At 36.0% G+C, this 14,780-nt stretch overlaps 3 protein-coding genes across 8 annotated transcripts; all 3 read left to right on the top strand.

Annotated features, from left to right (window-relative positions):
• The first annotated feature begins 194 nt into the window (after positions 1 to 194).
• LOC18048120 (transcription factor bHLH47) lies at positions 195 to 3,026 on the top strand. Of its 2 annotated transcripts, none has more exons than XM_024187997.1 (5): positions 195 to 616; positions 1,192 to 1,308; positions 1,829 to 1,947; positions 2,113 to 2,237; positions 2,420 to 3,026. In XM_024187997.1, the coding sequence occupies exons 2-5, from the start codon at positions 1,238 to 1,240 to the stop codon at positions 2,825 to 2,827; spliced, it is 723 nt and encodes a 240-aa protein (XP_024043765.1). In that variant the 5' UTR covers positions 195 to 616; positions 1,192 to 1,237; the 3' UTR covers positions 2,828 to 3,026. The 2 variants fall into 2 exon arrangements, with proteins under 2 accessions (XP_024043765.1, XP_006439610.1); XM_006439547.2 differs by having other exon boundaries at positions 198 to 616; positions 2,110 to 2,237.
• Positions 3,027 to 3,978: 952 nt separating this feature from the next.
• LOC18047361 (HVA22-like protein a) lies at positions 3,979 to 6,737 on the top strand. Of its 2 annotated transcripts, XM_006439549.2 has the most exons (5): positions 3,979 to 4,389; positions 4,855 to 4,881; positions 5,073 to 5,195; positions 5,990 to 6,233; positions 6,468 to 6,737. In XM_006439549.2, the coding sequence occupies exons 1-5, from the start codon at positions 4,328 to 4,330 to the stop codon at positions 6,525 to 6,527; spliced, it is 516 nt and encodes a 171-aa protein (XP_006439612.1). In that variant the 5' UTR covers positions 3,979 to 4,327; the 3' UTR covers positions 6,528 to 6,737. The 2 variants fall into 2 exon arrangements, with proteins under 2 accessions (XP_006439612.1, XP_024045722.1); XM_024189954.1 differs by lacking the exon at positions 4,855 to 4,881.
• Positions 6,738 to 7,698: 961 nt separating this feature from the next.
• LOC18047362 (PH, RCC1 and FYVE domains-containing protein 1) lies at positions 7,699 to 14,158 on the top strand. Of its 4 annotated transcripts, XM_024188359.1 has the most exons (9): positions 7,699 to 7,720; positions 7,972 to 8,212; positions 8,676 to 8,762; positions 9,053 to 9,142; positions 9,616 to 9,696; positions 10,730 to 10,906; positions 10,990 to 13,077; positions 13,271 to 13,417; positions 13,941 to 14,158. In XM_024188359.1, the coding sequence occupies exons 2-9, from the start codon at positions 8,165 to 8,167 to the stop codon at positions 14,016 to 14,018; spliced, it is 2,796 nt and encodes a 931-aa protein (XP_024044127.1). In that variant the 5' UTR covers positions 7,699 to 7,720; positions 7,972 to 8,164; the 3' UTR covers positions 14,019 to 14,158. The 4 variants fall into 4 exon arrangements, with proteins under 4 accessions (XP_024044127.1, XP_024044125.1, XP_024044128.1 ...); XM_024188357.1 differs by lacking the exon at positions 13,941 to 14,158 and having other exon boundaries at positions 13,271 to 13,515; XM_024188360.1 differs by lacking the exons at positions 8,676 to 8,762; positions 13,941 to 14,158 and having other exon boundaries at positions 13,271 to 13,515.
• The last annotated feature ends 622 nt before the right edge of the window (positions 14,159 to 14,780 follow it).

The following is a 14,780-nucleotide window of genomic DNA, read 5'->3' on the forward strand; positions in this document are numbered from 1 at the left end:
AACAATGCTGCAGTTGTAACAGGTAACCTAAAAGTGGCCTTTTATGATTCCTTGATGGTTGATTCCTTTCCTTTAATTAATAAGTTAATTGTAATTAAAAAAATTAATAAATTATATCATTAGCCCATTAAAATGAATGAATTTTAATTTTATTCGTTGGGTTTCATTAGCGCAGTGCAAACAAACGAACGATAGGCGGTGGGGTGGTGGGAAAACGTAACGTGTGTGACGTGTGAAGCACTAATGAATGAGAGAAGCGAATGGCGTGGGTCCTTGGCAATTTGGAATTTGGCGGACACGCATCGGGAATAAACTAAAGAAAACAAATAGGCACGTGTCGGGCTCACGTGTAGTAGTTCAATGAACTAAGTGGCAGGTGGTCGACACGCGCCATCCTGTGTATGGTACTCTCCCGCCACGCACGCACTCGACAGTCGACCCCTTTCCACAATCCAATCCAAGTCTTGTTGTCCAACGCCCCCAATTTTTATTGCTCCCAATTCCTAAACACCTTATTAATTTTCTCAAATTCAAGCTTCGATAACTCCTGTTCTTATAAGGTTGTTTTTTTTTTTTTCTAAAAAAAAAAAATCAACTTTCATTTTAGCGTTACCCGGTAAGCAGTTTATCTTACAGCTGTTGCTATAATTTTGTTGTGATGCAGGGTTTCTTTGTTTGCAATTTCTGTATTTCATTTGTGATTGTGCCTGATTGGTTGCTAAGAAACTGATGAAAGCTGCAGGAAATATAAGAAGAGAACAACAACTTGTAACAATTTTATGTTAATTATAAAATCAAGATCAACGAAGAGTCCTGCTCCAGATTCTTTTTTAAGTGTTTTGGAAATTAGATTAGATGACGAATACTGAATGCAAGCACTCTCTTCTGTTCTATAAATCTGATAGTTTTAGAAAGTGCTTATATTTACCATTTTGTTTAATATGAATTAGATTTACAGTTTTTGGATCACATGTTTGATGCTGGTAATAAACTAAGTTGTGGTCTTTATTAAACAACATGTTGGTGATAGCAGTTTTTCTTTGTTATTCAACAGCAGATTCGAAATCACTACAATCATGGGTTTTCTTGAATGAATTTCAAGTAGTGGCTACTTTGTAGATTTGGGTTGTTTGTTTCTTTAAAATGGACAGGAAAGGTTCAATTGAGTTGATATTTTTTTGGTCATTTCAGAGGATTTTGCACAGGGATTCAAATCTCAAACTCATTTGAGACAGGCATGGGTTCTGAGTCTTCTGCTTCCTTGGATGAAGAGGTCAACGTCATGGTGGTGGATGCATCAGTAGATGGGTTAGTGATGAAAGATTTTGCCTTTGATTTTTGATATTTCTTCATAGCTTCTAATCATGTGACGTTCAATGTTCATGACTAAATGTAGCGTAAAACTTGTATGACCTTTGTTAAGAGCTCACGATGTGAAACTGGTGCAAGCTGCAAAATGCTGACATTCTTCTAATTGGCTAGTTAGTAACATATGAGAGATCTGCTTGTGCAGTTAGTGTAGGACGATGACATTGGTACCTGTGTAATGCTGTGTATAGATTAACAAAGCAAACGGAAAGAAACACAATTTCATGGCACCAGCAGAAGGCTAGGTATCTCTGGGAAAAAAATGCTTGAAACTTCAATGAAAGTTTGATGTAAATACTTCTCTAGGAGTGTCCACGTCCACCTTAAGCAATAAGCAAATTGAGTTCTTTAGTTTATTAAATGCCTGGAAATATTGAAGTGGTTTCACTTGGATAGTGGAGTTGCATAAAAAATCTTTTTTTAACTAACTTGGATGTCTGAAAGCTGTTTTATTGTGCAGGCATTGTCCGACCAAAAAGAATAAGAGCAGAGTTCCTAAACGAGTTCACAAGGCTGAGAGGGAGAAACTGAAGCGCGAGCATTTGAATGATCTCTTTCTTGATCTTGCCAATGCTGTTGGTAATTTAGGACTCTTTAATTGGCTTCTTTGCCATCCTTCTCCATACTGTGTCAACAAAATTGTCTGAAGTTCAAACCTGTTTCTCCTTAATATGTCACCTTTTTATTGGTTTTATAAACCAATCCTTTGAATTATCTTAATTAAGGACATCCCTTGTACAGAAGTGAATCAGCCAAACAATGGAAAGGCCTGTGTGTTGAATGAAGCAGCTAGACTATTGAAGGACTTGTTTAGCCAGATTGAGTCACTAAATAAGGAGAATGCATCTCTCTTGTCTGAATCTCACTACGTAAGGCCGCTGGACTTAATTTTGTAGCTTCTTTACTAAATAGTCTTCCTACTAATATGCATCCCGCAATACCAGCAGTTCTCCAATTTGAATATGCTATATGATATTTTGTCTGCTGGTTTATGTGATTTAGTTTATTCCCTTCGGCTACAATTTATTTAAGTTGGATGAAATTTTTACAGGTCACCATTGAGAAGAATGAATTGAAGGAGGAAAATTCTTCTCTTGAATCTCAAATTGAAGTTCTGCAAAGCGAACTACATGCAAGGGTGGTACAATCTAAACCTGACTTGAATATACCTCCTGAATTTCAGCAACCAGAATTGTCTTCACATTTCCCGGGAGATAGCTATGGATTTCCTGCTGCTGTAGAACCAACACTATCTCAAGCGCCTGCTGTCCTTGTCGTCCCCATCCATTCTGACCTTCAAGCTTATTCAGCATCTGATGTTGCTCAACTCACATCTAAACCCGCCTCAAATGTAAGCAAACCGCATGCTAGGTATCCCAACCCTGCAGATTCCTGGCCTTCCCAACTTCTTGGGGAGAACGTTTCTAGTACTAGGGAAAATGCTGATAGAAACAAATAAGCTTAAACCTTGTAGCTCCTTACCTTGTTTTTAGTTAATTGGCGGAGTTTGTATATTTTGATGGATGATGATGGTTGTTATAGTGTTTTTGATGTGCATCGGTTGATTTTGATGCTTGGCGTTTGGTAGATGATGGTTGGTAACCAATATAAACTAACGATTTTGGTACAATATGAAAACTACACATTTTAGGATTGGATACTGAAACAGTTGAAACTTGAAAGATGTAAATAACACAATCGAATTTTCAATTTCCTTTTTTTCTTTTTTAAGTAATAGCGGTTCAAGACTTCAAGTTTTTTAATGAAGCAATACTTACTACTTAGGTTAGGTAGCTGCTTCTGAGGAGTTAATGGTGCATTTATTTTTTGAATTAGGAAATCAGAATGCTAATATTTATTTCATAAAGTAGAGCTGGGAATCGGAATTATAGGGCTCATCTTATTTTGGGATTTGGAATGGGGAATACGAGGTTGATTCTAAATTTCAAGAGGGTTAGAAATCCCACTTTCTAGGTCAAATTATTTTACCTCTCAATAAAATAAAAAATGTCTATTTGTCCTCAATTTAGAAAAAAAAAAAAAAACCGAACATGATTGGATTTTTGCGGGATTGATTTGTAGTTGACGAAAAGTAGTAGTCATGACCGTCGCATGCTGGTAGTTGAATGCAGCGTAGTCGATTGTCGAGCATCACCTTCGCACGTGATGTAGATCGCCAGCCTCGCTCCTTGTCGACTAATAATAATAATAATAATTAAGGGTATTTTAATAACTTAAATAATCTATTTTGATTCGAAAATAAAGTAAATGGGTTAACGGCGGTTTAGTTCATTCAGATTCTTATATTTTAAGTAAATAATTTATTTTTATTTTTATTTTTATTTTCATTTCTATCAATTCTGATTCAAAATTAATTTGATTCTTATTTAATAAACATACCATAACATTTTTCAGTCCCCACAAATACAAAATCGGGGGATTAAAGAGTAACTGTTGGTTAAAATATCGGTCTTACAATTTTTTTAAAGTTAGAAACTACTAGAGAAGGATATCACTGAAAGAAAGGGTTAGCTTTTAGAGATTCCCCAAATTATTTGTTGAACCAAACCCAACCCCCACCCCCACCGCTTGGGCGCTCGGTGGAATACTTGCTGCATCAGGAACTCAGTTGTACCCTACTCGTCCTTTTTCTCGAAAAACAAAGTAATTGGAGTTTAGGGGCTGCGTTGCAAGAACTTGACAAATCAGCTTTAACGTTTAATCATATTTAACAACTCCGCGAAGCACCCAATATTTATCCCGCAACCGGCTTTTGGCTCTTTTGTAAAAACATTTTATACTGCTTTTTGCGCTCTTGTCCGCTTTTCCTTTTCCTCTCTTAAACAGAAAACAGCAACCACAGTCTGACTAGAAAAACCAAAAAAAGCTTGTAACTTAGGCAAATATTTCGAGATCAGAACAAGCTAAATAAACGAGGAAAACGCTTTGAAGATCAGATATGGGATCTGGGGCTGGAAGCTTCTTAAAAGTTTTACTTAAGAACTTTGATGTTCTTGCTGGGTATGCATATTTCTCTTTCTCAAAGTTTGAGATTTTTCAACAATTTGGTTCGGTAATCCTGGAAAATGAAAAATACAGTTTTAGGGTTTCAATAACAAGACCTTTCGTTAACGGGTACCGTGAATAGAACTCACTGATATCATTTGATGTTCTTGCTTGGGAGATTTTTCTTGTGAATGGAATTTTTTTCCCTGTTTTTATTATGTAGGTCAATTAGATGGCGCTATTTTTTTCCCTTTACTACTAGATTCTTCTATTTGACATTAATGTGAGGCAACCTCAAAGTTGAAATTTTTTCGCCTAGGATAAACTCTCTCCGAACTAATTTGGTCTAGTACAAACGGAATCATTGTCAATTGAAAACAGGCATTTTTTAATTTTTTTTTTTATATTCGCGTTAATTTGGTAAATGCTGTGCTTTTTAAGGATTATATTCTAATTTAATTTCTGGCTTTTGTATTGCAGGCCTGTGGTCAGTCTTGTTTATCCTCTGTAAGAGCGCCATCTAATTCTTTATCATTTTATTTTAGTGAAATTGTAGCAACCTCGATTTTATTGTTTTAGCTTTCCTGCTTATATGTATTATGCTGTGTTTAGACGATCAATCCTTTTGATGGCTACTTGTGTTATTCCTTGTTTAAGATTAATATGGGTGTTTTTTTTCATTTGGGTCATCTTCTCAGGTATGCCTCTGTTAGGGCAATTGAGACCAAGTCTCCTACTGATGACCGGCAATGGCTTACTTACTGGATTCTCTATTCTATGATTACCCTTGTTGAACTCACCTTTGCCAAAGTCATTGAATGGTAAAAATCTTGCTCTTTGCCTATCTATCTCTCTGTCTGTCTTTTTAGCCAAGTCCGTTAAATGTGTTCCATTCTTAATTTGAGGCTTAGTTTCTTTTTATTTGGATTTTTCTTGTTCTATTTTAAGTATCTCCTGTAGTTTGTTACAAAATACAGAGTTTCCCAAGCAAATAAAAATGTCACGTGTATACCCATACAATTTTTCCAAAACCACTGCTATCTATTTGTGAGGCAAAAAAAAAAAAAATACTTTGTTTCAGTTGACTAACTAATGAAAAATTGGTTATTGAGCCCATACATTCGACCAAAATTTAACAGAATAGCAATTTTCTCAAAAAATGTGCCTTTCTACCATTATCAAAGTATATATTTTCCAAAAACATATAAATTGATCCTTGTTCTCTCGATGTCTTGATGCAGTTATTGCATTATGTAAACTTGTAGATTCTATTCTGTTCTCCAAGAAATAATTCAAAGAAAAACATATGGAGCCATCCAAAGATTCACATTGATGTAGTTTTTCCATGATTTCACCTCAAAATCTCCTGCTTGTTCTTTTAGCCATTCTAGAGAACTCTTTACTCTTAATTCAGTCGTGGGAAAAACAAAATGTGAGTATTGTAGTTCAAGCTATGATTTCAAATATCTCCAAGCCTCATAGGTTTGGTGGTTAGATTATGGTCGGTACACCTTATCTTGCAGGGATTCTTTATGACATAATTGCTTCTTAATTTATTCACAATTGTAGAGTAGCAGGAGCAGATATAGAGTCTAATCTAAACCCTTTGTGGCAGGATTCCTATTTGGTCGTATGCAAAGCTGATTTTTACCTGCTGGCTGGTCATCCCGCAATTCAGTGGTGCTGCATATGTTTATGAGCATTATTTGAGACCTTTCTTTCTCAACCCTCAGACTATTAACATCTGGTATGTCCCAAGAAAGAAGGATGTCTTCAGTAGGCCAGATGATATTCTTACTGCTGCAGAGAAATATATGGAAGAGAATGGGACAGATGCTTTTGAGAAGCTCATTCACAGGGTATGCCATCTTTGACAATCATTTTCCACGTACTAGGTCCTAAACTCGTATATTGATGATAAAATTTATTAAAAGAAAGAGAAAAAAAAGAAGTATCCTCTGGAATTGAGGAAATCATGTTGTCTCTACTTGGCATCAAGCAAATCGGATGGTGTTATATTATAGAACCAATGGTTTTTCTTTGAAGACAATATTTTTCCACCACTTGCTTATCATTTTTCTCTTGTTCTTCAGGCTGACAAGTCGAAGAGGAATTACGACCACTCTACTTACGAATATGACAATGTTTATTGAGTTTCATGGCCCGTGTTGAGTTGCGTGGCAGCAGAATGAAAAAGACGTCTTTACTGTTACTATAATGCTTTTTGTTGTGGATACTTTTCCTCTTGTGTTGCAGACTTTTTTTTTTATTTTTTATTTTTATTTTGGGGTTTTGTAAGAGAACTGAATGCTGTATAAGATTAAACGCTGTAATTATAATAGTTTGTGTTGCTTTTTCACTAATTTTCTTATGTTTCGTGGAGGATTAAGAGTCTGTTTGGTATGACTTATTTAAGAGCCATAAGTGCTTATTTAATTGTATAAGTGCTTTTTAAAATTTTTTATGGTGTTTGGTTATTTTTTTAATAGAGTTTTTTTAGCTTAAATAAACTAATTTACTTCTACTAGGAAAAGCCCAAAATCTGAGCTTTTGGGAGTAGAGGTTATAAAATTTTTTTAAATATATATAATATAAAAAATATTATATAGTTTAATGGTTCAAAAGTATTTTTTTTATTGACAATCAAACACCCAATGACTTTTTGTCCAAAAATTCTATTGGTATAAGTTCTACTGCTATAAGCTTTATTGTTATAAGTTCTATTTAATAAGCTGTACCAAACGGAGCCTAAGTATTGCTCCCTTATCCTATGTCCTTACATTTATTACATTGACGACACTGATTAATGATCATCATGTGTGAGCCACGTGATGCCAGAAATCGACGGCGCAGAGGAAGTGCATTGCAGCTTCAGTTACATTTACACATCAGGGCAGAGGAAGGACGTAAACTAATTAACGTGAGTATTTAGATAAAGAAGAGGACATAGTTGTAATTTCTAACGAAATGATTCGGTTGGTGACGTGGAGTAAAACGAATCAGGATTCTTTTGTTTATTTTGGAATATAGAATCTTCAAACTCCGAAAAATCCAGAGAGATGGTAATAAAAAATAAATAAATAAATAAACAGTTAGAACTGGAGGAGGGAAAAAAGGGGGAGAGAGAAGCGCGCGTTAATTTTGAGAAATGATTGCATTAATCTTATGATTTCAAACGAAGCGAGCTCTGAACCTCATCAGAAATAATATGATTAATTGAAATTGCAAGCTCTTTATTAGGCCCCGTCGATCGCTCTCTCGTAAATTCATCCAGAAGCGAGATCCACCACAGACTCTCGGAAGCCCCAGTCTAATTCCTGATTTGTTTTTGTTAATTAGAATTCAGGTTAATATTATCCACATTGCCTTGTTTCCTTAAATTTCTGGCGCTTTTTTTTTTTTTAAAAAAAAAAACTTTTCCGTTTGATTACCGAGAAAGAAAGCATCGAATTCTTCTGTTTGTAAAGAAAAACGTAATGTAGAAGAATTGGATTCATTAGATGTGTGTTAGAAGGTTTGAATTAAAATTTTTTGAAGAGATTCACTAGATGGCATAATACTATAGATTCTCATTATTGGCAATTTTGGATGAAATAGAGGGATTTTTGAGCTGGGGATTGGAAAGATGTTTGTGAAGCTCTCGTGATTGAATAGATGAATTTGATATTTCAACTTCTGGTTGTGGAACTGTGGAGAAGTTTTATATGGGGAGAACTCGGGCGTCGTTTTGTTATCTTCTAGAATTTCAGTTTCGCTTGCTTTGGCTGGACTTGATATTTCTGCTACCTGGATGGCTTCTTTTCAGCAGAATATTCTTGTTGAGAGGGACACTGAACAGGTATTATGTTTTCTTGGATGTTAGTTTTTTTTTTTTTTTTTTGGGAATGATTTTGTCATTTTTTAGTATTTCAGTTATTAACCTTAGTACAATTTTTAATGAAAAACAAGGGGCTAATGCTGATAGTTAATGGACCAGCAATTGATAACCTCATTTGATAGTCCGAAAATCATTTTACATCTGTGTTGCCATCAAGGTCTGCCAATGATCTTGGATTGGTTTATTTATTATTTAAGAATGGTTCCTCAACATTTTCTTTAGTTATCTTCGTTCGATTCAACAATGCTTTACGGTATTCATAAACAACCTTTTTTCTTTTCCCCTCAATTTATTCCTTGTCTTATTCCTATGAATTTTTCTAATGGTTTTCCTGTTTGAACTGGGGTAAGTTTTTCTTCAAGGAAAGTTAGCTCATGTTATATATTTCTTATTTGAATTATGGATATATTTTTCATCTCTGCAGGCCGTTAGAGTCCTTAAGAAAGGGACATATCTGCTGAAGTATGGGCGTCGAGGAAAGCCTAAATTTTGTCCATTCCGGCTTTCTAGTGTATGTTTCCATGCATATTTGAAATTTTAGTACAATTTCTATGCTTCAGTGCATTCCTCTCACTGAATTGTGTTGATGATGTGTTTCAATGATAAATTTCAAATGTCAATTACCATATTATGCTGTTTGCATCATGATGTGTTTGATCAAGCTGATTACTAGGTATATTATCTTATGTTTTGAAGCAGTGTCTCATTCTAAATTTGGGGTCCATAAATGTGCAAGTTAGAATCATTTGAATCATCATGTATTCTCTTTCTTTACGCTCAAGTCCTCTGTCAATTTTTCAGGATGAGAAATTGTTGATATGGTACGCTGGCAAGGAGGAAAAACAACTAAAATTAAGCCATGTTTCAAGGATTATACCCGGACAGCGCACTGTAAGTTTGTGCGTTCCTTCAAATGAAATGAAGACAGTATCTTCTTCTTTTTTTACGAGGGACCAATTGTGTTACAAGCTTCCTCTTCATCGTCTTCTTCTTTTGTGTGATTTATTTTCAAGACATACTCAAATGGTTCATTTATAAGTGTATTTCTGGTTATCATTTTTCCTTGGAGGTTCTGTATTTCTGGTTCAATTTGATTTGTGTTTTCTTCAAAACCATATTGGTTTTGCTGCATGCATCTACCTGTATCTGCAACCAATTGATTGAACCTTAAAGGAAGAACCTTGGTTCTCATTCAACTTATTTGTTTTCCAGCAATCAATAATCATCCCTGGGCATTTCCAACTTAAATTACAGTGACTCACTTAATGGATGAAAGCTACAAATCCCCAATAGATCCTCTTTAAACCTTCAGCATAAGTGTTAACCGTGAACAACTAATAAACGTTGTTGTGTACCATTTGCAGGCAGTTTTTCAGCGATACCCTCAGCCTGAGAAAGAATATCAATCATTTTCTCTTATATACAGGAACAGGTCCTTGGATTTGGTGGGTACTTTAGCTTCTCTTGCTATAGCACAAAATTTTTTCTTCAACAAAGTACATTGATGTTCCACTTACATTTTCATTTGGAATTTCAATGATTCATATTCAGTTATTAATTAATCCTGGTCAAGACATAAAAATTCAAATGGTCCACTTTATTGTCGTCATGGTGGTTTTCTCTTGAGTACACATCTATCTGCAACTGTCAAATCCTATTATTTGTATTGAAGCAGAGTCGTCAATTAAGCAAAAATAAGAGACACAGGGTTTTCATGTTGTATTATGTTTTTGAACATCCATCACCGTCCCTATCCCAGCCCAAGCAAGTCCCAGCTTTTGTGAAAAATAGGTTAGACCAGTTTCTCACTTCTGTATTTCTTCCTTAGTATCATATTATTTGTAAATCATTTCTGTGAACATTAGTGGTATTGTGTGTGTCTGCACCCCTATGTTTCTGCGTGTGTGTATGTGCGCAATGGAGAGAGAGATGCGTAAAGAATGAATTCTACTTTCCTCTATTTCTGATTTCCTGTCTCTTTTACTTGAACTCTAAATGTAGAGGTTCTTGGAAGAGTTGGGAATTGTATTTGAGTTATGCTTAATCATTTAATTTAAGATGAAAACTGATCATTAATACTTTTTGTTGTCATATTTCTTTTTGATGAATCCCCTCCAGTAGTAGTTTTCTGGTTTGGGATTTTAAGGTACAGGAAAAATTCGGGAAAGCTTTAAAACTGTGGAGTCTTAGAGGCTTAAAACTTAAAACACTTAAATTGCACGGTTTATACATTTTCCCAGACTTTCCCGCACTTTAAAATTTCGGATTGGAACATTTCTACCCCATCCAGTATCCCTTTTCACACCTTGAAGATAATATAAAATAATTGGGTTACAGTTATGTAACCTTATCTTTCATTTCTCTTTTTCCATTTTTTTCTTTTTTCCCAATGAACGTTTTTCATTTTAAAACATCAAACATTCTCTTGCAGTGGTAAAAATATTATAACTACCTGTAATTATTGGGTTCCTTGAGCAGATATGCAAGGACAAGGACGAAGCTGAGCTCTGGTTTACGGCCCTTAGAGCCTTAATTTCTGAGGATAACCGCTGCAAATCAAGAAGTGATAGTATATCATCTGATAGCCCACGTAGCCATACTCAAAAGAATTCTCCATCTCATGTGTCATCTATCAGCAGTGACTTAACCAACAAGGTTTCTTGCATGATGTCCGTTAAAATCATATTATCTGCTACTTTCTTTGAGTTAATCTTCTCTATGTGTTTCACTTGTCCCAGGATTCTGGAGACACCCAACCAATTCTGGTTGCTCATGAGAATTCTCCACAGAATAGATTGGGAAAAGCCTTCTCTGAGGTTTTATCATTTACAGCAGCAGCAAAGGCTTATACTCGAGCTGAGTCAGTTTCCAAGTCCCTCAACTTTGTAGCCTCTGGTGGTTTAGATGATGCAAATAGTCGTAGCTCCACAGCTGATTCCTTTCGAATTAGTTTATCCAGTGCTGTAAGCTCATCCAGCCAGGGATCTTGTCATGAAGATTTTGATGGTTTGGGTGATGTTTTCATCTGGGGAGAAGGATTCGGCAATGGGCTTTTGGGTGGTGCTGTCAATGGGGTTGAAATTTCTTCTGCTGACAGGAGGGATGCTCTTTTGCCTAAGGTCCTGGAGTCAACTGTGGTCCTTGATGCCCAAAGTATTGCTTGTGGGAGTAAGCATGCTGTGTTAGTCACCAAACAGGGACAGATCTTTAGTTGGGGTGAGGGATCTGGTGGCAAGCTTGGGCATGGAGTGGAAGCTGATGTTTCTTATCCGAAGCTCATTGATGCTCTCAATGGATCAAACATTCATATGGTGGCTTGTGGGGAATTTCACACCTGTGCTGTAACATTTTCAGGTGATCTTTATACATGGGGTGATGGTATTCACAATCTTGGTCTTCTAGGACAAGTTAGCGAAATTAGTCACTGGATCCCCAGAAAAGTAAGTGGTCAGATGGAGGGGTTGCAAATATCATCCATCTGCTGTGGACCTTGGCACACAGCCGCTATTACATCGGCAGGGAAGTTGTTTACATTTGGTGATGGAACTTTTGGAGCCCTGGGCCATGGAGATCGTAGCAGCACTAGTGTGCCTAGAGAAGTTGAAACGCTGAAAGAATTAAAAACGGTGATGGCTTCTTGTGGTGTTTGGCACACTGCTGCAATTGCTGAAGTTGCTGGTAAAACTTCTGGTTCCAATGGACTTTCATCAAAAAAGCTATTCACCTGGGGGAATGGGGCTGAAGGCCAACTCGGACATGGTGATGCAGAACCTAGAGTAGTTCCACTTTGTGTCAAAGTTTCAGATGACATTAGCTTTTGCAAAGTAGCCTGTGGTCACAGCATCACTATTGCTTTAACAGCCACAGGACAAGTATTTTCAATGGGGAGTGCTGATTATGGACAATTAGGAAGTCCAGGAAGCACTGGTAAGTTTCCCACTCGCATTGAAGGAAACATCAAACACAGATATATTGAAGACATAGCATGTGGTTCTTATCATATCGCGGTTGTAAGTTCAAAATCTGAGGTTTACACTTGGGGAAAGGGAGCAAATGGTCAGTTAGGCCATGGGGACAATGAAAACAAACAAACTCCTACACTTGTTGAAGCTTTGAGGGACAAACAAGTAAAGAGTGTGGTTTGTGGTTCCAACTTTACTGCTGCCATATGTCTTCACAAAGGTGTTTCTATTGCTGATCATTCCATATGTTCTGGTTGTCGTTATCAATTTAATTTCAGAAGGAGGCGTCATAACTGCTACAACTGTGGGCTAGTTTTTTGCAAATTGTGCAGCAGTAAGAAGTCAATGAAAACTGCTTTGGCTCCGGAGATAAACAAGCCTTACCGCGTGTGTGATGATTGTTTCATAAAATTGAATACAACCTCAGAATCTGGATCAAATTCACAGATTCCAAGGAATTCTAGTGGATTATTTCAGAACTGTAAGAGGGTAACTGAGAAAGAAAACATGAATTCTAGATCTGTTGGACGACTTTTGAGACTTGCATCTTTTGAATCATTCAAAGAGGCTACCGATGGACAATCTAAGCCCAAGGGGAAAAGTTATCATGCCTCTCCCTCTTTAAATGGAAAATTCCAATGGGAACCAAACTCTGACTTCATTAAGTCAAACAAAATATCTGCTTCTCCTCCTGGCTCAAGGAGGGTTTCTCGAGCACCATCCCCTATATCAAGGAAGTCAAGTCCTGCTTGTTCCATTACAATGAATTCTTTTACTGATCTTGCAAATTCAGAAGTCATTTTTGAATACTCAAAACAAACAAATGACAACTTCAACCAAGAACCAGATGTTTTAAGAGCGCAGGTAAATCCACACATAACCAAAAGTAATACGTCCTGCCATGTATGTAGGCTATTATATCTTAAGAAATTTAATGATATATGGAAATTATAGGCAAACTACATTGACCAAACCTAATGTGAAAGTTTGCTTGCCTCTTCAATTTTCTTGAATGTCACAGTGATTGTGACTGAACTGATGTAAATTCTGAATGCAGTTGGAGGATCTTACTCGCAAATCACAATTCCTAGAAGTAGAACTTGAAAGGACGTCAAGAAAGTTGAAGGAGACGACTCAAATTGCACAGGAGGAAGCTGAAAAAAACAAAGCTGCACAGGAAGTAATCAGGTCTCTAACTGCGCAGGTGAGAGGCCTGATCGTTGGTTCAAATCTTGCATTGTGGCTTGAATTTAGAATTGCTGCAACACAATTTATTGTTCCCCTCTGTAGATTTGATTGAAGTCACTTCAAAGTTTGATTTTGATAGGCATAGGCTCGACCTGGTTCAGCATTGGGGATTGAAACATAAAACGGGTCAAATATCAGGATGAAGGATAGAAAATTAGATGCCAATAAGTCCAGGGTTGCATGCAATCCCGACATTTTCTTACTAACCATATGAATGCAGGGACCTAGTTTGTTTAACTGTATATATGATTGATATTGATATAAATGTTTATCATAATATGATTGCATATATACATGGAGGTAGAGGTTGTGTATTTATCAAACATCTTGACACAGTTGGATATGAGTAAGACTGCAGACTGTTCATAGGAATATAAAAAGAGAACATTCATCAAATATCCTTCATCTTGCACATTCTTGGATTGCGATTCTAGAGTTCATCTGACAATCATTTGGTGATTGGTTCAATTCTTTGACAGTTGACGGACATGGCTAAAAGAGTACCCGAACAGTCATATACAGGCACAATATCCCATTCACATGCTTATTGTAGCTGAAACTGAGAGTTGTTTGACCAGACCACCTTATCTTGATCATGAGTATACTGACCAACATATTAGTTCCAATTTTGTAAGGCAAGAGTGAAGGAACAACTGGAATTTAAAGCGGATGGTGACTGACTGGACAGCAACCTGAGGTGTAAATGCTTTTTCGCTCATCTGGTTGAGTTGAACATAACAATCCTTCATTTTGACATCACCTTGGAAGGATGAAATATAGAGAAATAGCCAATAGGAAACAGGAAAGTGAAAAAACATTAGATGAGAAGCATACAATATTTTTAACTAATGTAAATATTTTAACTTATTAGATGAAAAGTTGTTGTATCCTTGAGAGAAGATGGTTTTGGAATTTTTTTTTTTTTAAAGCACTTGCAAATTGCATGTTTTATTCCTTCCTGTTCTCAAAGGTAAAAATAGCTTTTTGGCTCCCAAGATCCTCTTATTCTGTGACTCGAAGACCGGTGTGGAACTTCGGTGGCACCGTTTAAAGCAAAAGCTTAAACACGGTTAGAAGCTTATCTATACATTAAATGAATTTATTATATATATATATATATATGAATGAGTAATTTTTCAATTAGGAATTCCTGACTTTATTATCGGTTAAAAGATAAAAAAATTTAGATTTTAATACATTACATGATAAAATACAGTGTATTAAAATTTATATTTATTTTATCTCTTATTTAATTACTTAAAGTCAGAGATCCCTAATTGAAAAATATTAGTATATACATAAAGGATTTTAGTTTTTGG

The sequence above is a fragment of the Citrus clementina genome, unplaced genomic scaffold (assembly GCF_000493195.1).
Source record: "Citrus clementina cultivar Clemenules unplaced genomic scaffold, Citrus_clementina_v1.0 scaffold_3, whole genome shotgun sequence".
NCBI lineage: Eukaryota > Viridiplantae > Streptophyta > Magnoliopsida > Sapindales > Rutaceae > Citrus > Citrus x clementina.

What these genes read in the sequence shown, in the direction of transcription:
- LOC18048120 (XM_006439547.2), top strand. Translation starts at nt 1,238, where the DNA reads ATGGGTTCTGAGTCTTCTGCTTCCTTGGATGAAGAGGTCAACGTCATG. An exon ending in GTGGATGCATCAGTAGATGG is followed by an intron (nt 1,309 to 1,828) that starts GTTAGTGATGAA and finishes TTTATTGTGCAG; the next exon opens with GCATTGTCCGACCAAAAAGA. An exon ending in TCTTGTCTGAATCTCACTAC is followed by an intron (nt 2,238 to 2,419) that starts GTAAGGCCGCTG and finishes AAATTTTTACAG; the next exon opens with GTCACCATTGAGAAGAATGA.
- LOC18047361 (XM_006439549.2), top strand. Translation starts at nt 4,328, where the DNA reads ATGGGATCTGGGGCTGGAAGCTTCTTAAAAGTTTTACTTAAGAACTTT. An exon ending in GTCAGTCTTGTTTATCCTCT is followed by an intron (nt 4,882 to 5,072) that starts GTAAGAGCGCCA and finishes TCATCTTCTCAG; the next exon opens with GTATGCCTCTGTTAGGGCAA. An exon ending in TTTGCCAAAGTCATTGAATG is followed by an intron (nt 5,196 to 5,989) that starts GTAAAAATCTTG and finishes CCTTTGTGGCAG; the next exon opens with GATTCCTATTTGGTCGTATG.
- LOC18047362 (XM_024188357.1), top strand. Translation starts at nt 8,165, where the DNA reads ATGGCTTCTTTTCAGCAGAATATTCTTGTTGAGAGGGACACTGAACAG. An exon ending in GCAGTGACTTAACCAACAAG is followed by an intron (nt 10,907 to 10,989) that starts GTTTCTTGCATG and finishes CACTTGTCCCAG; the next exon opens with GATTCTGGAGACACCCAACC. An exon ending in CAGATGTTTTAAGAGCGCAG is followed by an intron (nt 13,078 to 13,270) that starts GTAAATCCACAC and finishes TTCTGAATGCAG; the next exon opens with TTGGAGGATCTTACTCGCAA.